The following is a 21,268-nucleotide window of genomic DNA, read 5'->3' on the forward strand; positions in this document are numbered from 1 at the left end:
CTCCTTCTTTAAGTGTTTAAGATGCTGGAGATGAAATGAAAACCAAGACATTTTGAACAAGTACTATTCAAAACACGGCGGCGATGTTTTCCTGTAAAAATTTCTGCTCCGGTTCAGTGGTTCAGACTCTCCTTCATTTCAGCAGATGCATCTTATCATACCAATAAACTGCACATAAATAAAAGCAGGCTTCTGAACTGTTTCAGAGCACTGGGAAACACAGAAAATTGCAGGGCCCGCAAAAAGAATTTCTACTTCAAATCGGCAATCACCTAAAACACAACAGCTAAAACGGGTTGGTGTATAACTTCTCATAGGTTATCAAGCCAGATCCTTTTGCCTAGTGGGAAAAGGCTATATTTCTCTGGTTTCCTCTCTCCACCTTTTTGTTAAAAGTCAGTTGATACACCCACAGTGAAAAGGAAGGAACAGCTTTGCTGGCTGGTTTCACAAGGGAAAAGTGCCATTTAATTTCTCTGCTCCCAGGACCCCCTCTGACGGTGGTTCTAACAGTTATCTAATACAGTTTTAACAACTGGGGCTCCAATTTCCTTTTTTTCTGCCATTCCCTTCCTCCTTGTCTGTTGTGCCCTTCAGTTCATACTCCATCATTTCAAACTGTAAACCCCTTTGAATGAATAGGTGGAGATATGTAAACCATAAACACGCTTTCCACAAAGATGAGAACAAGTGACACATGTTCAGTTACTCTTTTTTAAAACAGCAAAGAAAGCCCCGTTGTCCAAACTGTGTGTTCAAGGGAAGCTCTCACCAATACAAGACAAACTGAGTATTAGAAGTCATCTCTGCCAGAGGAGACACGCTTACAGTTAGCCAAGAGACATTTCCCTCCCTCCCCCTCCCCAAAACACTCAACAACAGGTAGGTGTCAGAGGCAGGAGCATACAGACCCGCCAGAGATTTAAGAGAAGGCCTGGCTAAGTTCCCAGTGACACAAGTTGTCCCAAGTGAACACTTGGCTGGAATAATTACAGGAGAGTTGATATGTCAGCAGAGAAGCTTATGAATACAAGGGGTGGTCCGTGGGGTGGCTGATCATTCTCTCCAAAGAGGACGCTTGGATTGTGGTCTGTGTCCAGAATCAAGAAGCTTCTTGTTTATTTTAGCCGGTATGTCCCATGTTTCAAGAAAGTTCAACCAAGTTGGCCTTGATAACAGATCCTGAAGAAAAATAGCACAGGAGTGCGTGAGCGAGGCAGAAATGCCTGGGCCCCTCAAGTCACCAGCAAAGGTTGGGGGTAGGTGCACATCTGAACACCAAGTAAGGAACTGTGTACAAAGTCCAAGTCCTGCCTCAGGCTTCAGTACCTACGCTCTTCAGTCACTCTTGTCCCATCCCAAATCACATAAACATCCTATTTACGGCCCTATTTCCCATCCCCTTGAAGTTACCCTAGACACTGTACACTCTGGGCTCCAATGATCAGTGGCATGGGGGGGGGGCAGTCAAAAGAGGCAGAATGGCAGTTGCAGCAGTGCAACTGAAGCCCCACCCCTTTGGTACATGTGGCAATGTCACATGCAAAGGGGTGGGGCTTCAATTGTGCTGCTACAACTGCTTTTGACCCCCTCCCCTTTCACATGCTACTACCAATGATGCCATTCTGCGGGTGTTGTGTGCTAAATTTTATTCCATTTCTAACAGTCCCATTCCCAAAGTGGTTAGTACTTTGAAAAAAGGATCAAGGGAGCCTGAGGTTAAGAAGGAACTGGCATAAAAGGGCCCACTGGGTTTCAACACATTTGGGCATCAAGAGCAGAATATGAACCCACCCTCCCTCCCTCCTGCTTAAAGCATGAAACAAGAGCACCAGTGTGGTCCAATAGATGCAAAAGGGTCTCACGGCTGGAGTTTTGAGCCTAGATCTAATCTCTTCCAGAGATGTATCAGAATTCCCTTCCTCTATTTCCCACTCACCTTTTCTACATGCTTGGCTCTTCAGCACATGGGCAGTTGGTCACTCACTTAGACCTAGCCCATTAAGGCAAACATCATAGAAGCGCTCATAGGGACAGCTAAATTTTAATACCAAAGGAGTACTGGAGTGAGGAGTTCCAAATGCCCTCGCAATCCACAGCTTAGCTCCAGCAGAAGTAACTTTGGTTGAGAGAAAACTGTCTGAAAGAGTAGAACGTGGGGAGATAAACTGGGGAGGAGGAAAGGTTTTGCTCCCCTAAGCAGCATGTCCTGCTTCATATTAAAAACAGGGGAAAAAATGAAATCACCCCATGGAACTACCACTTGATCACATCTATTTTTATCTCCAAGAGCCAAGGTATTGTAATATTAGATGAGGTGGTTGAATTCAGGACTTTGTAGCTTCAGATTTTAAAACCTGGTGCATATATAAACATATATTTATCACTCAGGTAAAACAGAAAAAACTTCCTCTGCATGAAGTAAACTAGCACATTAAAAAGACAGGCTCAGTAGAGGTTTCTGTGATATGTTTGTTACTCAATGCAGGGAGAGGCTATTTTTTTGTTTTTTCAAAAGTGAATCATTCAGAATGATGACCCTCTTGATTCAACCATTATGAATGAGTCCTACATTCCATCATCTCTCTTTTATGCTCACTCACTCATACCTCATGTCTTTGTTCCCCAGTTCCTCAAGCAACCAATTACATATGAAATGTCAATTTCAGCCCAAAAGCTTAAGTTTTGTACTCTGGATTAAGATCACAGGATGGAGATAGTCGGCTCTGACAGATGATGGGGCTCCCTCCATAATAGCGGAGTTCGGCAATAACAAGAAGCCATTCCTGGGCACGTGGCAACAGAGAACAATATCAGTCATTGGTGATACCCTTGGCCCGTAGTTCCTCTTGTACCCGAGCAAGATATGTAGGATCTGGATAGCCAAACCTGGGGGAAATGAAGACAAAAGTTTGTGAGCTTACCTTCCTTGACCTAAACTTTGGCAGTTTAAGTTACCCAATAGTGACTTAACTTGTTAAACTCACTGACTCCCACTGCCCTCAAATGGGTGCAGAACTCTGTATCTGCTCTAGGCTGTGACCTCTGTTCCAATTACCCCAACAGGCACAAGAATCCTGATTGGTGTAAAGAAGTGCACATCTCAGAACAATTTTCCTTGAAATGATGACCTCTGTGTATGCTGGCTGGCTCCAGTTCTTGCATATTTAACCCTACAGTACGGAAAGTTATCCTAGAACATGTTCTCAATCAGTGTTTCCCAACCTTTGCAACATTGAGATGTGGTGACTTCAATTCCTAGAATTCTTAACAACAGCCATGCTCTAGATCCTGCTGCGCTGCATGCAGGTTCCTCACCAGATAAGCTGATGTGGAAATTGCTCCCCAAGATATAGAGATGCCTGCAGTCAGATACTTCTGCAGGTTGAGGGAGAAAAAGCTTAGTTCTAAGTTCTGGTCTAAGCAAAAAAAAGCAGGCTCAGTTCATGCAAAAGCTCATAATACAACATTGGCTAATCAAAACTCTCTTTGGCTCCAGACACACAGTATTTATTCAAAAGAATCAAAAAATGCAAAACAAACAAACAAACAAAAAAGGTTCACATTTTCTTTCAGTCATATAGGTCGTTGGGTCAATGTGGCCAGTTCGTAATTTCTCCCAGCCTAACCCAGGATTTCTCAACCAGGGTTCCACAAGAGGTCACTAGGGGTTCCCTGGGAGATAATGATTTATTTAAAAAAATATTATTATTATTATTATTATTATTATTATTATTATTATTATTAAAATAATTTCAAATTCGGGCAGCTTCACATTAAAGAAGTAAGTTTCATTCTTTATTTTCAGTTTAAGAACACTGTTAATGCATATCTACAGGCCTACCCATGAAACGAATATAATCATTTTGTAACTTCTGGCCTATATTTGAGCCTGAATGTGCGTGCAGGGGTTCCCTGAGGCCTGAAAAATATTTCAGAGGTTCCTCCAGAGTCAAAAAGTTGAGAAAGGCTGGCTAATCTATCTCAGAAGGTTGCTGCAAAGATAAATACACAGGCAACAAATTTATATGCCACACTGATCAACTTGAAGCAAAAGTATGAATGAAGGTACATCAATTTGTGACCTCAGTCTTACAGAGCCAAAGTCTATGAAGTGCCTCTTGGGTGTCCGAAAATGTCACTATGCTGTTTTCAATTTGTAACCTACTGAGACCAAGTAGCATTCTTGCTCTCCACTGACTCTGGACCTTGGTACCTTTTAATGCTATTGTTTGGGGCTCTTACAGGACCTTACTGAGTTCCAAACAGCTTTTATATTAAAGGCTGCCACCTACCCTTGTCAACCCCTTGCTCCAAACCCTCCCCCTTTATTTTATTCCCTCCACTTCACAACCACAACCACATCACATGGCAGGTCCTTACAGCTGGGGTCCCCCAGTGCAGTTGGTTTTGTGATGGATGTCATTCCAGGTGATGACGTTGGCTCGCCCTGTGGTCATGGAGGTACCAATAGTGAAGGTGAGCCGTTGATCAAAGGCCTTGCGGAAGAGCGCCAGCACTTTGTTGCCTTCGGGGCAGTCAGGCAGGTAAGCCACACGGGTGGTGCCTGGGTAGCGGACGCCAGGATTGGGATGCTCCACCTGCAAGAGAAAGATGAATTCTGAGAAAAACCCTAACCACAAACAAGAGACAGAGGAGCTGACATATAGGTTGGGAAGTCAGACACAGTGCAGGTGACATCTCCTATCCTAAGCCTGAGTCAGCCTGCTACAACTTGTTATAGTTGTAGCTGGCTGACTACAGTTCTTGCTTCCACTGACATTGTTCTTCATATTACTACCCCCAAGATATATTGGACCACAACTCCCATTGTACTCCCACAGTCAGTGGGGGAACCACGTGAAGAAGGATGCACTAGGGGCATCTGAATCTACAAAAAAGGGAAACAGCAGGAACAGAAACACCAGCTATTATTCATGTTCAGAGCATTGGTAAGAGAGTAAAATAGGGGTAGGTCTCTCCTCTTTTTAGGAAAAATGGAACCCAAATATAATTATGTATGACTCTTTAATTTGCAAAAGTAGTATTTTTACTAATTTTAATGAATATGCTGTTTTCCTCAATAGATCAGTCTTACCCAACCTGACGTTGCAGAAATTTTGGACTACAAATCCCAGTGTCCCCAGATACTTGACAGAGAGCCTAGGAAATGTAATTTAGCAAATGTAGAAATGCAAAGGTTGGAGACTGCTATCAAATCAGCTCTTTTGTTTTTGGTAATATATGGAAAAACTCTTCTGATCTTTAACTGAAAGAAACTGAAACAGATAATTACCGTTAAAAATATTTCTCTTTAAAATTCCCACTTTTTAATTATTATGGTTTATCAATGTATATGGATCTTCTATTCTGTAACAAACAATGGTAGATTTTACATGCTAAAATGCCATTAAAAGCCAATACACCAGATGGACAGATTTCAGATTTGAGTCAAGGTTCCAAAAAGTCATGGCTGGCTGGGGAATTCTGGGAGTTGAAGTCCACACATCTTAAAGTTGCTAAGGTTGAGAAACACTGCTATAGATGATCATCCTTCCCTCTCTGCAGCTACAATACAGTGTCCTATTTAAACTGTTCAAAGATGAGTGGCTGGAGATGGCCACTGAACATTTTATTCCCTTACGTTACTATATCAACCACCTTTTCTCTTTCTATTCCCTGGGAAAACATGGCCAGGCAGGTCTTCTTGGTTCTTCTGCTCACTACTCCTTCCCCTTTGCATTCTTCTGTCCTCATCAAACTGAAAAATCTACAGCTTCACCAATCTACAGAAGGCAAACAGAATGAAAATACCAAGGGTGGCCATAAGAACAGGACTTCTCTGAAATTTTCCCTCAGTGCACTTCCATCTGCTGTTCTTTCCCAAAAGGTATTATCCTGATAGATTATCTTCTTCTGTCTGCCTTCCGGTCACTTTGTCAAGAGTGGAAAAACACTCTCATTCAAGAGGAGGTCTAAGCACACTGGGTAATCTTCAAAGGATAACATGGGCTTTAGAAGTTTTATCACAGTAGGAAGGAGCATCTGGATGACCTTGGCTATCTTGAAAACTAGCAGGATCAGCTACTGGGTCAGGCTACTGACTAGACTGGGAAGTTGGAAAACATCTAGAAGGAGATGGCAAGTTATATCTAAACTGCTACCAAGAAAACGACAGGGACAAGTCCATCTAGTCCCCAAGGACTGGGTCCCATTTGAAGGAGATTGGACTTTTTCTCACTTGGATGTTTTCCTCCGGTTTCCCCGTAAGTCCAATTTCAGACTTTTCATGCAACCCTGTGCTTACCTCCTAGGAGTAAGACAGAGGCTTATTCTGGGTAACTTTCCCAATGACCTCAGTAAGGAAAAAAAAAAATCCGCTGAATGAATTGTGCCCTGTGTTATCATCATTTTTATAGTTTAGTCCAAGGCAATAACTAAATTTGGTCAAGTTTCAACTAATGCCCCTGCATATTCTTAAATATTACTTTTTTGTGGCAACGTATCTTCTATATATAGATACTACGCTTCTTTTACTAATTATTGACTCCAAAGGTTTCCTTATCCTTCCATGACGTTTGAGGGACTACAGCAAGAATATTATGGCTCAAGTGGAGGTATTTCTTCTGCGAGTGGATCGCTTAAATCTAGGCCATTTGCATGGCTTTTTTAAAATACAGAAAGGCCAAAGGGAGGGAAGTGCAGATTTCAGGACCTTCACAACTAATTTTGCAGCCTGAAGTAGCTTCAGGCTTGAACAGCAAACTGTCTAACAAATCCTTCTGCAATTCCAGGAATTTTGAAAAGCAGTTGGGAATGTGGTATGTAGGCCACTGAGCATCTTTAGCTCCTGGCAGATTTATTTCTTACCTGGATATCACACCTTTTCTCCCCAGAGCTGAAGGTGTCATGTCTGCTGTGCCTTTCCCTTTCTCCCACCCAGCCATTTTGTTCTCACAACTACCTGCTTTGTGAGGAGGATGTGACTGTCCCAGAATCACCCAGGGAGTGCTCAGCCTGAGCTTTTCAGTCCTAATCTGACACAGACATCACTAACCCCCGCCACCTCTTTCATAAAAACCTTTCACACGTCTTTCTTTTTTATTTGCAGATAGGAGAGTCTCCCCCGCCTGCCAACCATAAATTTCCGGCCTCTGGTTCTCCATTTGTCTCCTTTTACTTACAGAGAACTCTAAAAGCACCAGGTGAACATCCACTTAAAAATAGCTGGCAAAATGGCATCTTTTATTTCCTAATACACTGTTTTCTCCATTTACTGTCTGTTGATCCTGCTCCCCTTCAGGAAGGGCAAACCATTCACAAGCAAGCCACACCTAACCTTGTAAATATTTTTCCCCACAACTAATGCTCCCTCCACCCTCGGATATGCACCCTTTTTCTGGTCCAAAAAGTCAGCAAAGCCAGGAAAAAAATTCTACATCTTAAAAAGTTAAGATTATATTAACTAAACAGCAGTATTAATAATCACCATCTGTTAGGTAATTTAACCCATGCCATGTTAAACACTGCCATTTTTAAAGGAATCAGCAGGTTATGCATGTGACACAGACCCGGAACAAAGGTTTTTCTGCCAATTATCCTGTTATGGCTCCTCACAGACCTTCATGCATTCTTCTATGTGACTTCACCTAGGTCTGTCAGCAAGGTAGATGCACCAAATCTTGACTAATCTCAAAAAACTAAACAAGATCAGGCCTGATTAATTCTCAGATGGGAGACCACCATGACTTCAGGAGCCAGGCTGTTCAACTGCTTAATAGGCAGCCCTCACAGTCAGGAAATTCCTCCTTATTTCAAGTCTGGATCCCTCACTATAAAACTTCCATCCATTGGTTCTTATCTGTCAGGTACTCTGGAGAATAAATTACATCCTCTGGCCTGGAACTTCCCTTCATGTATTGGGAGACTGTTATCATGTCTCCCCTCAGCCTTCTCTTCTTTAGGCTAAGCATACCAAGTTTCTTTAACCGTACTTTAGCCTTCAAGCCCCTCACCATATGCGTCAATCTTCTCTGTGTGCTTTCCAGTATCATGTATTGTGGTGACCAAAAATGGACATAGTATTCCAGGTATGGTCTGACCAGTGCAGAATAGAGCAGTACTATCACTTCCTGTTATCTCAACGCTGTATCTCTGTTGTTGTGGCCCATGATTTCACTGGCCCCTTTGGTCACTACAGCACAGTGCTGGCTCATGCTTAATTTGTGATCTAGCAGGACACCCAGAACCTTCTCACAAGCATCATTGCCAAGCCAGGTACCACCTATACATAGGTACGTCTAGTTTTTCCTACTTAAGTGCAGAACCTTACATGTTCACCACTGAACAGCATTTTGTTAGATAGGACCCAATGTTCAAGTCATCAAGATGTGTTGACCAAAAGAAGGTGGCAACTATGTTAATGTATATGCTGAACAAAACATCTTACTCCAAGAAAACCAAGAGAGTTTAAATTCAGCCCAACAGGATTCCTGAATTTATTCTTTTCAAGCTCTCCACAAAGACATTCACCATTTAGTTATATTTTTGGTGTGGGAATAAAATCACTGTACTTGGGGATACCACAGTGATGGGAACTTGTCCTGACACTGTATGTTCTCTCCTGCAGCTTGTGAGCTATAATGAATTTCTATGTAGAACAGGAATTTAAAGGAAACAGCCCCAATACTACAGATGGCCTACCAGCTTTCCTTTTGGGGCCTGAGAATCAAGCTGCAGGGGATGAGATTGAATATTTTAGCCTTTTTTGTTTGCATGACATGGAATTGAGTGGCAAAATGGGTGCTCCTAAGCCTTGGAGAGATTTTCAGCTCCCATTTCCTCCCTTAAACACAAACATTTCTGTCTTCCCAATGGATTGTGGCCCTGCCTGCTGGTGGCATGCAACCCTTGCGGTGCCGTACAAAACCTGGTGTCATTCTTGAGCAAACAGAAGTTGCACACCCCTGGTGTAGGGAATGTTGTTATACATTGCCAACTACATCTGAGTATCTTTGATAGAATTTTCCTGTCATTTGTGACCATGGCCATTTTGCTATTCTTTTACATCCCTGCCTTCTCCAATTTGGCGCCAGCCAATAAGTCCAATGTTGGGGAAATAGAGGACAGTGGCTCTAATGCCACATGCAGCCTTTGAATTCATCTGAAAACCTTCGAGGAATTAATTCAGCCCTCAAGTCAGAGGTTTCTTTCCATTCCTTGCAGCCTGCTGCTTGGAAGAAAAAAAAGAGTGTCAGAAAGAGAGAAAAAGAAGGAAAGTCCTAACTGGTTTTTGGTCTAGCCCCACCTATTCTTCAGTTTAGTTCCAATGTGTCCTCAAACAAATTCCCTAAGAGGGAACTCAGTCCTCAAGAGTGAAAAAGGATGCCCGCTTCTGACTTTGGCCTAGTTAGTCTTGTATGGGAGCTGAGGGCTCTGGGAGATGTAGTCCCAGCCCAGCTGGAAGCTTCCAGAACAGGGAAGGTGACCCTGTGAAGACCATCTCCAAATAACAGAGAGAGGAAAAGAGGAACCCAACTTACTCCTTGTATGCCAGGTGGGAAGACATACTGGATTATGATGGTGCCATATTTCTCATAACCAGGAAGCAGGAGACTTGTGTCCTTGGAGACCAGCATGCGTCCATTCTCTGGCTGGTTCCCTACCAGCTGCCCATAGAAGCGGCCACACATTGGGCAGGCTTTCTTGACCTGCAAGGCCCGGGTGATGCAGTCCTCACAGAAGGAGTGCTTGCATTTCTCCAAAGTCTTAATGTTCTGGATCTCCCCCAAACAGATGGGGCACTGGCTGTCCTGTTCCTCCTCCCCTCCCCTCGAGCAGCTGGCCATCCCTCCACTGCCACTGACAACTCTTGGCCCAGAGGTCTGCTGACCTCGGGATATCAAGGCAGCTCCTCGACGGTGGAGCTCCACAGCCCCATGTTCCCGGCTCTTCTCCATCAAGGCCATGCAGCCCATCAGCTCGCTCTGGCGCTGAGCCTTCTTCAATTCCTTCTCCGTTTCCTTGAGCAGTGCCTTGAGAGCCTTACGGGCCAGGTAGAGGCCATTGCTTGGTCCATGGGCAGGCATGGTAATCTGCAGCACGTAGATCTCAGAAGTCTCACCGTCAATCAAGACACTGACTTTATTCTCCTCCTTCAACTTGACCAGCTTGGCAGGACTTTCCTTGGTCAGGAAGTCCCAGACGTGCTTATTTACCGTGAGCCTATTTTTAGTGGTGCCTCCACAAGCAGCCATCCTGGATAAAACAAATGATACTGAAAAGAGAGAGAGAATGATAATCAAAGCTACAGAAGTGGCTCCTGGCAGAAGTACAGATGGATGCACCTAGACAGACACCCACATTGGCTTACTTTACCTCTACTGGCTCAGAAGGGTCAGGGACTGGGATGGTTTTATTGTTTCTGGAAAAATGTATTTTTGCTTTTGTTGAGCATCGCAACCCCTTTAGCAAATGCTCAAGCATTTAGAATTCCTAAATCTTGTTTAGATCCAATATCCAATATCCATCCTACATAATCAAGTGTTCATATACCCCTCTGTCAAATACCCCAAATCCTAAAACACTTGGAGAAACCACAAATCTGAGACACAGAGGAAAAATAACTCTAACTGACCAGGCAGATGACTGATCCCCAACCTATACATTCTGGACTGGTTGGTCTAGGTCTTCCATCTTTTCCCTCCTGGTTAAAAATGGTGGAGCTGAAATCCTACTTATTTGGAGGATCCTGGGTGGGCCAAGGTTACATTTTATTATTAAGGTGGGTGGAATAGGACAAAAGGGAAGAATCTATTTGTTTCAGTTCTCTCTGAATTCCTAAGTAGACTAACAAATGGCCAATTATCAACTGCAAGAATGGTTTGTTTAAAAATAAACCAGCGGATTGTGCATATGTGAATAGAATCAGAATTACCATACTTGCTTCTTGCATTGGAGGGAGGGAAAAGCTATATTCACACAATTGCTAATTGTGTGAATGCCAGCTCTCCTTCTTTGGCCCAAGCAGTAAAATTCTTGAGCACAGATTTACTGCATGGCCAGGAAAAGTGTGTCTGTCTGGATATTGCTAAACTACCATTCCCAGTGTCCCTTGCTACTGGCTCTGTAGAGTGAGTTTGTTAGAAACTGTAGTTCAGCAACATCTGGAGGACAAGTTTCCTACAAGACTGAGAAGCTGGTTGTGAACATTTGAATGGGTTTGACAGACCAATCTACTCCTGCATAATATGGACATCGTTCCTGTCCCATCCCCTTACACACACCTCTGTATATATGAAGACAGAGGACAATTAACAGTTGACACAGAAATCTGAATTACACTTGGTCAGACCTAGTTTAGTGGCCACTGACAATAAGAGCTTTCCAACTTAATGGACAGGAGTCTCTATGCCTCTAGATTTTTCTTTAGTGGGATTGCCAAAATCCAAACCTGGGATTTTTTTCTGTATGAAAGCATGGATGCTACTACTAAGTTATGTCCTCTTACAAGATGGTGGGCAAAGCACAAAACATTTGCATTTCGCCAGGACTGCCAGAAATTCCCGTACTTGTAGGCAATCAGTGGGAAATCTGTGAATGTTTCAAGTTTAAAACCTCACTTACAAGATAAAAATGAGATTTCATCTCCCACTATCTTTCAAGGATAAAAAATTATTTTCAAATGATTAAAGTGTAAACATTATCCAAAATTCTGAAACAAGGAGCATCTCTCAGGATCACCTAAGATCATGCATATAGGATCTGCAACAGAGAACAGGATTATTCAAAAGAAATCTACAGCCAGACTGTGTATTCCAAAGTTCTGCTCCTGAGCCAGTATCTGCAAGAGACCTTTGGGCATCTTTAGCGGCACACTACAAGTAATCAGAGCCTACAAGCAGCCCATGATGAGTAAAGGGGAAAAAAAAAGAATTAAAAGCCTTTGGGGAGGTATAGTCTAAGAGAGGAGCCTGGAGAGATTAATAGATGAAAGCCTAATTGGGCTGAGTGAAAGAGATAAATGCAACATAACCAGTGTACTTAGTAAAATCCCAAGTGTTTGCTTTTCAGAGGGAATTTCCAAAGAGTTCAGTGAACTTTATACAATGTTTTCTAAGCTTTTGATAAGGGAGTCCTTTATGTTAACTGATTCTTCACACAAAGCATTTACTTTTCAAACACAGGTGGTGTTACCTGCAAATGACTTAAACAAAGGAGGTACCAAGTAGAAAAAAATGTCCTTTTTTATGACACATAAGTACTGTTAGAATTCCCCTCCACTATATATACACAGCATACAGCTCTGGGATTTCCTGTTAGTCCTCCATCCAAGTGCCAAGCAAGCCTGATCCTCTGAGCTTGCAAGTTGTTGCCTAAACATCAGCCTGGTGATGGCTCTGACCCTTGATGGTTGGGCATTAGCCCAGTTCCACAAGTTTCTTTTTCTGCATTCCCTTTTTATGGAATGCAGATGGGAAGGTGTTCTGTCCTGCTCCTGCATTTCCGCAGAGACATCTGGCTGGCTGCTGGGGAAACAAAATACAGTACCAGCCTGAGCAGATCACTGATCAGTTCTAACATCGCTTTTTTGCTCCTAGTATGACAATGAGCTATGCCCTGGCCAGGCAGCTGTGCATGTGAGGTTTTATTATACCCTTGGGGAACTACCACAAAACTGAATGTATGGAGAATGTCAATCTCAAAGGTTACAATTTGCAGCAGGCATCTTTTGAGCATGATGGCACTAATCCCCCTGAAGTCCCTGGAGTCTTGGGGCAAGGGCTGATTTTAAATTAAAAATAAATATGCATTAAAATATTATGTTGATTACTAGTTATACAGGCTACTCTCCCTCTTCCCTGCATTTTCTGTACCTTGGGAACTTTCAAGACAAATGTCCATTCCAATACTAGTTTTAAGTTATCAAAAGCCCATCATACAAATGGCATTAAAAAGCAACCCCAGAGGGCTTTTCAGACACAAACAGAAATATTTTGCTCCCAAAACACACTGGTAAGAATTAGGGAATTAAGACACCCCACCATCCCAATCCTTGTCCAACTGGGAATGGAAGGCAATCACATTGTCAGGGCCAGCTATGCCAGGGAGGGCTAGGGTATGTGGAAACGCCACCTGTCCCCTATAAAGAAGGACCAGATGCAAGGCCACAAAGGAGATGCACCAGGCCTCTGGACGGCAACCGGCAAGCTTTCTGTCGTCGCCTTAAATTCCTACCTAGAAAGAGCGAGTGGGCGGGAGCCTTGCTCAAGGCCTTCTACAGATGAGCGATGATTCCCGGCAGCACAAGAAAGGGATTTGCTTCCTTCTCCAGTCTCGGGACTAAGCGCTCCGGGATGTGGCAAGAATGCTCATTCTTAGAACGCAAACCCTTCAAAGAGCAGCAGCAGCGGGCGGAGCGAGTGCTCCCCACTCTGGAAAGACACCCACCCCACTGCACGTCACCTTTCGACGGAGCGCGACGCCACCGCAATACCGTACCTGGGGAGCCCATGAGAGAGGCTGAGATCGAAGACCGGCCGGATGTGGGAGTTCAGTTAAGCTGCGAATCAGAAACTGCAAAAGGGAAAGGAGGAGAAGAGGCGGGTTAAGTCGAGGCTGTGCGAGGAGGCGGCGCGGGGGGAGGAGAGGGCGGGTGTGTATTTATAGCTGGCGCGGAGGAGCTCCGGTTTTGGAGCCTGGGTGCAACCCTCCGCCCGAAGGCGCCTGCTTTCAGCCTTTCCCTGAGGTAGGTGGGCAATGAAACGTCTGCAAGCAACCAAGCTCAGAGAGCACCAAGGACTCTACAGTTCAACCCTGAGCTACAGATATTCTCTTTTATGGGAACTTTCCCTGAGTGTAAACGAAGGAACTATGGCGTTGCCATAAGAAAAAAAAAATGCCCCTTCCCTGTTTCGATACAACCCAGTAAATGCTACCCAGTTCAATGAAGCCTCCTGCCTAGGAAAAGCGGCTCTAGCGTTGCGGCTGGCTGCCTTTGAATCGGGTGTAATAAATACAGTAGATCGCTTCATTGCCCCCTTGGGATGGATGGATCTGTGGAGGAATGAAGACTCAAGCAAAAGCCAAGCGCTTTCAGTTCGGTTTTATTCTACTACAGTATTTCTCTTAAGGCTTCTCCAGGAGGCTATGGAGCCAATGATAACTAGCATTATAATAAGCACCTCTGACGGGCGCCAAGTACTCTTGGCCACCTCTTCCGCATCTGTTTTCATTCTGTGCCACCCCAGGCAAGATTTGTCACACGTTTTGGATGAAGCGGGACTAACCCACGAGGTCATGGCTGACTCAAAGTGAATGTGTTGGAATTCATACTAGTCATGGTGACTTAGGCCTATACAGCAATCCAATCACAGCGTCAGCTATAATTATGATTTCTTGAACAAGCCATAGTTAGGTTTACTCATTGCATTAAGCCATAAACCATTATTTATAGATCACAGTGACTGAATTCACACCATGCTAAACTAAAACCAAATGTGTGATCTAATCCTAACATACGTTGACTCTCATGTACCCATGACTCCTCTTTGCAGTAAGTGGGCATTTTAAAAAATCTGGTGCTTTTTTAATTTGGGAGTGAAGTAGGCATGACCAAATTTGTTAATAATGCCAAATTATTTGGATATTATATGGTTGTTACATTATAAAGAAACAACAAGGAGCTCCACACGATCTCTCTAAATTGGGAACGGCACATGGGATTCAGTGTAGTGCAATTTACAACACAAGGGTAAAGCAGTGCTTCCTGGGACAATCTTTCTAACTGCACATAGACGGATGCTGATGGGATGGGAGCTAGCACTGGTTGGCCCAAAACAAAAATTCAAAAATGGATAAAAAATTCAAATGAATGTGTGTTCACTGAACAGTGCAAATTCCTTGTTTTCATTAGGAAAGCAACTGAAAACAGAAAGGCAAAAACAGTAATACTATACTGTATACACTTTTAGTTGCTAGGCTTCAAAATTGGGACTGTAGGCCTGGAAAAGCAATCAGCCAACTCCCCTATGAGAAAGGATTGCAAATGTATTTTTTTAAAGACTGAAAAAAATGGGAAGTAGGGATATTGCTAAGATTGATCGAACATGCAATTGTACGAAGTGTGGATGGGAACACTTTGCTCCCTCTCATATGAAATTAAAAGCCAGGGTCAGCTAATGATCCAGAGTGGGAGAAATTCAGGGAAGTTAAAGTGAAGTCCTTCAGAGTACAGAGATTCCCAACCCTTCTGGGCCAACAGGTGCATTTGGAATGCTAAGAGCATCTTGTGGCCACTCTCATAGCATTGCTCTCATCAAGGGCTTGGTTGTTCTAGAAATAGTTACTATAGTGGGTGTAACCAGTCTCAAGACACCTATTTTTCAGGCAGAAAACTTGACAGTTTACTCCTTGCTACCCCCGCAGCCTCCTGGGATGTTCCCCAGTGATCCTGATGTACTATACCTCCCTCCCTCCTCCTTTTTCTTCCTTAGCACATGGGCACCCTTCCAAAGAAAACATTGGGCAGCCGCAGATTCCCATCATTTTAATTTTTTAAGAATGCCTGTGGGTCTGAGAGCATTCCTATAAGCAAAGATGATACAAGAGGCTGGTGCTTTGAGTTCTAGAATGGTCCTCCTGCCCAGTTGAAAGAATCCATTAAAAACTAAAGTTGAGTGAGGCAGGGAGGCTAGTGAGAATTTGGCATCACAACAGGATCTCAAGTTCTGTCTACTGGAGATTTTAGCCATCCACCTGGATGGCTTTAAAAAGTTATTAGACAAATTCGTGAAGAGTTAACTTCTGGTAACAATCATAATGATTAAGTGTATTTTATTTGTGGTATCAGAGGCAGTGTGTCTCAGTACACCAGTTGTAACTGGCCTTTATGAGAAGAAACTGCCAAACTGATCTAGCAGTAGCTGCTCTTACGATTTTAATTTGGAAACAAACATGTAATGCAAACAGAATGCCCCTGTACAGATCGGCCCTGTATAGAAATGACTTCTGTGGAGCTCAGTCTATGGAATCCTCCATGAGTTGCTTGCATCTATTAATGTAACCGCATCTCCTTCATTGGGTACCTTGATAGTGGGAAGCAGTCAGGGCATCCAGCCATGTACATGTACTGTACAGACTCAGAAAAACAATTTAATTTGCTCACATACTTCTTAGGGTTTCTCTTAATTCCTTAACTGGGTGTTCTAAAAGAACACGCCATGTTGTGTCCCTCCAGGGAATCTGCTCCTGGCCATAAGCATCTCAAAGCTCTTCCATGGCTACGTCATCAACATCACTACCCAGGAAAGGTCAACCTCTCAGAATTTATTTTAGAAACTGGATTTGGGCAAGGACAATCTCCAAGTCAAATGAAGGTTAGGTTGCAGGAAGCAAGATGGGAAAACAGTGATTGCTCAATGACAAAGCAAGTTGTATGGTGAAATTGCATCCCTCTGTGATTAAAGCCCTCTGGGTGCCTTTTTGTCCTTTTATTTTAATTTGAAAACACTGCACTCAGCCTATGTTCAGGAATGTCTTGACTGCTGCCAAAACCCCATCTGATATAAATACCTGACAAATACCTTAAACTAATTCACTGATTTGTATAATGATTAAACCAAGCTTCCCTGATGTGGCACCATCCTGATGTGTTTTATTATAAAGCCTGTCATCTCCCCATCAGCATGTCATGGTGGCTGGGGATGAGGAGCAAGCCAATATAGCTGGAGGGTCCCAGGTTGGGGAAAGCTGGTCAGAAACAATTAGAGGACCCTAATTACCAAGCAAGTATTTAGGCCAAAAGATAATGCGGGGGGGGGGGGGACACAAAAGGTGGCCATTTCCTGCTTATGCCATAAGCATTATGAAGAATAAAGAGCTTGTAAACTATTTTTGGTGATACATTATCCAAGAGTGAACTTTTCTTAAATGGTACTGCTTATGTTACCTTCACCTGAAGTGACAACTCCACATAGGTGTTACTTAAGTGCTGAGAAGAACTGTTTCATCTCCCAGAAATAGCTGTGTTTCAAAGATGGGTATCCTGCAGTCCCACCCCAACCAGGATGAGGAAAATTAATTTTAGAGCAGGGAGGGGAGGGCTCTCTTCTAAGATCACCTTTTCACCATTCAGAACTCATCAACAGCACCTCCAGTCTCCGCATCCTCTTTACTTTTTATGGTTCAGGGCAGAGAGTCCCATTATACTGTGACAGATCGATTTCACATGGATGTTTGACCAGCAGATGGCCTTAGTGCACAACAGCAGCAGGAAGGTGCTAAAGGGTTCTGTGAACAGAAACAGGGCATTAATTTCCCAGTTGGTTGTTGGTTTGGACCAAGACATTGTATTTGCCACAATGAGAACTATCATGGGATTGATTTGAGGGTCGTAGCTGTGTAGCTATATTCCTTGATCTGGAACCCTCCAGATGTGTTAGCATTCAGAAACTCCAGAAATTTTGGAGGACATCAGATGGGAAGTCTGGTATATAGAGCTGCTGCCAGTTAAATGGAACACCAGCCCAGGATTACTAAGAGCTCAAAATAAGAGCCTGAGCACAACATATGTAACCAAATAAGTTAGAAACTTAGAGCTGTTTTTTTGCACAACATATGCTGGTTAGTGTTTACTTTGGTAAGTTTTTTGGGGGTTCATCATACTAGGTAAATCCAGAAAATGGTTAACTCAATAACCCAGGTAAACATGGAGAAACCCACTTGTGTTGCTTAAACACAGCCACAGGACTTTGTAAACCATAATTTATAGTTTAACAGGTTGAGCAAATACAACCCATTGTGCTTTATTCAGGAGACTACAGTTAAGCAAACCATAGCTTGCTTGCTTATTTATTTATTTAATTTTTATCCCACCTTTATTATTTTTATAAATAACTCAAGGCGGGGAACATACCTATTACTCCTTCCTCCTCCTATTTTCCCCACAACAGTTAGGTGAGTTGGACTGAGACAGAGTGACTGGCCCAAGGTCACCTGGCTGGCTTCCATGCCTAAGGCGGCACTAGAACTCACAGACTCCTGGTTTCTAGCCCAGCATCTTAACCACTAGACCAAACTGTCTCTAAAGACTTTTTTAAGGAATCCACATTATTGTTTATTGTTGTTATATAGTCAAAGATAGAGAGTACAGTCTGTGCTGTTAAAGGGCATTGACTAGACATAAAGTCATTGGAACTCTTATTTGTGGGATTCAGCTTAAGGTGATGTATGAACTCAGCCCCTCGCTAGAGTTCATCCTAAAATGACTCTCTTCAATATGGCTTAAGCAAAGCCTGGAAAATACTTTGCTCATGGGCACCTTCTCAATACATGCAAATATGGACACCTGGCAAGCGATGAAATACACCTAATACTGTCATTGAGCAAATGCCAGAACTTACATACATCAGGACACAAGTACGTAACTGTGTTACATGATGATGTCACCATGCTGGTTATCATTTTGGCATAGTTATGGTTTATTGCAGTTGCTGCTAAAGTTAGGCATTTCCCAAATATCCTCCTTGGGGTAGAACGTCCTCTCACCCTGTACAGTTAGTTTAGCATGGCAGATCAGTGCATACATTCTTATAAATTCTGCAAAAATATTCTAACAATTGCAATTGTATAATCAATTGTTTGAACCTTGATGAACATAGAGATACATGCATTCCATTTATGTGTAATCAACATGGGATTTTATTACAGACTGTTTTTAACATTTTAACACAAAAAGGGTCAAAACAGTATTTTTAAAAGCTGTAGTACATTCTTCATCTATAGCAGGAGTATCGGGGGGGGATCAAAAAAGATGGTGGCTGTGACAGCATAATCAAGCCCCAATCCCTTTTTACATGTGCCATATTAATGACACTTATAAAACAGGTGGGGCTACAACTGTGGAACCATAGCTGCTATCTTGACTTTTTTGATTTTGCATTGTGGATTCCCCTGATCCATAATGTGAGCCCAGCTTCACAATTTGCGACATAGAGAAACATACCAATTTATCATTCACTGGTTCAGCTATCAGTCTTGACTCATCCATCCATTTCAAACAGGCAAACCACCTTTTATACTTTTGAAAGGTTGCGTGTATATTTATCCATATAGTACAAATCAGTTTTAAGAATAGTTGTAAAGGAGCTACAAAGACCAAAGGAGTAGCAAAAAGAGACAGACCGAAAGAAATGTACAGCCATAATATTGCTGGGTATCAGCCAATAGCTGCCTTCCACAACAGGAGATTCCCACTTCAAGCGGCAGTAACACACACACACACACACACACACACACTTCAGTAGGATTTCTAAGAACTTGCCTTGGAATGTAAGACACTCATCAGAATCCAAAAATGTACAGTAGTTCCTGTCATTCTCAATCAGCATATTTGTACACATCTCTGACTGCACCAATTAATATACTTAAAAATGAGCCCTGTCTATCTAATGATTAGCCCAAAAAGGTAAGGAACACAATCTAATGTTTATGTAAGTGGCATTTAGGTAGTTCCTGGGACTGCTGGGTTCAATGAAATGTGAAGTGGAAAAATTTCTCTGAATGGTAGGTGCTGATTGTTCCTGACTTGTCATTGCAGTATGCAGCCACAGGAAAATATTAGATGCATTTCAGTTCTTATGCAGTGGTAACGAAGTTCCCCAAACCTGGCCTGGTGTGGACAGGCCATCAAAATGTATGCAAATGAAACATGCTGAAGGCACTTTTGAAAGCATATGCAATTTTTTGTGTGGCACAGAACTTGATGCTAAAAACAATGGCAAAGTAGCTAAAAGTAAGATAAACAAAACACAGCCAGCCACAAGCCAACAGTTTAAATATTTTGCTTTCAGTCATTGTAACTAACGGCATTTTTTATAAGATATATATAAGAGGATGTCCCAACTGAGCTGGTCATACTTACTCAAAAGCAAGGCTCTTCTGGTTTCAGTGGGATTTACTTCCTCTTAAGAAAATATAGTTTATATTTATATTTATATTTATATTTATATTTATATTTATATAATATAATATAATATAATATAATATAATATAATATAATATAATATAATATAATATAATATATATATATAGAGAGAGAGAGAGGCCTAGTGGTTAAGGCAACGGGCTAGAAACCAGGAGTCTGTGAGTTCTAGTCCCACCTTGGGCATGAAAGCCGGCTGGGTGACCTTGGGCCAGTCCCTCTCAGCCCAACTCCCTCAAACTTCCAGGTCTCTGGTAGAGGACCCGAGGTTGTGGAAGACACATAACATCCACAGGGGTGAGAAAATCCTTGTATGTATGTATGTATGTATGTATGTATGTATGTGTAATGATTGCCTTATCCCAACGAAGTCAGTCTCACCAGAGCGTAGTGAATAAAACTGATTTATTGAAAGGATAGTATGCAAATACGAAGAAAGCTGAGAATAAGCAAAAGCGCGCCAAATACAAACTAAAAACCCTCGGCTCCAAACCGATCCCGCCCCCACCCTAACATCGCAACCACCCCCTACCAGCATTGGCAAGCGTCACACATCGGCCTGGGAAAGTAACCTTGAAAACATGTCATAACCCAAACACACATTCCTTCAGGGTAACGGAAAAATCACCTGGCAGGGCTGGAATTCCCCACCCCGCAGGCGATAGACACGCATCAGAAACATGACATGCAAAACGTTACGATGTATGCAAGCCATTGGAACAATGAACATGACATACCGCCCCCCTTAAAGCAAAGAAATGACCTCACGGAGCAGGCTTAGCGGGATAAGCAGCGTGGAAATGGGCAACTAGAATAGGGGAGTGAACATCACGGGCAGCAACGCACTCAGGATGAGGGAAATGTTTCCAGCGAACCAGATATTGCAAGACAGAACGACATCGTCGGGAATCCAGGATTTCTCGGACTTCAAAGTGTTGTTGCCCATCAATCATGATAGGTGCAGGGGGTGGAGGTTGTGGATGCCAGCGGGCTGATTCGTGGAAAGGCTTAAGCAGGCTGCAATGAAAGACAGGGTGTAAACGTTTAAGATTAGCGGGCAAATCGAGTTTAAAAGTAACAGGATTAATTTGAGCAGTAATAGGAAAAGGACCAATAAACTTAGGTGCCAACTTTTTTGACGGTTGCGCAGACTTGATAAATTTGGTGGAAAGATACACCTTATCCCCCACTTGGAAGAGTGGCGAGGTGGATCGCTTGGAATCTGCATGTCATTTATAAGTGGCTTGAGCATCAGCAAGCGCCCGTTGTATTGTTGGCCAGGCAGCT

General features: G+C 42.9%; 1 protein-coding gene across 2 annotated transcripts in view; it reads right to left on the reverse strand.

Moving 5' to 3' along the window:
• Positions 1-695: 695 nt before the first annotated feature.
• The window catches only part of DTX3 (deltex E3 ubiquitin ligase 3), a 28,250-nt gene continuing 7,677 nt past the window's right edge, over positions 696-21,268 (reverse strand). Inside the window, exons 2-5 of one of the 2 annotated variants that reach the window (XM_063293907.1) lie at positions 13,501-13,575; positions 9,543-10,276; positions 4,384-4,601; positions 696-2,889 (exon numbers count right to left, since the gene is read on the reverse strand). In XM_063293907.1, the coding sequence (XP_063149977.1) occupies positions 2,814-2,889; positions 4,384-4,601; positions 9,543-10,276; positions 13,501-13,513 (1,041 nt within the window). In that variant the 5' untranslated portion in view covers positions 13,514-13,575 and the 3' untranslated portion in view covers positions 696-2,813. The other variant, XM_063293908.1, reaches the window with a different exon arrangement.

This window comes from Candoia aspera, chromosome 2 (genome assembly GCF_035149785.1).
Source record: "Candoia aspera isolate rCanAsp1 chromosome 2, rCanAsp1.hap2, whole genome shotgun sequence".
Taxonomy (NCBI): domain Eukaryota; kingdom Metazoa; phylum Chordata; class Lepidosauria; order Squamata; family Boidae; genus Candoia; species Candoia aspera.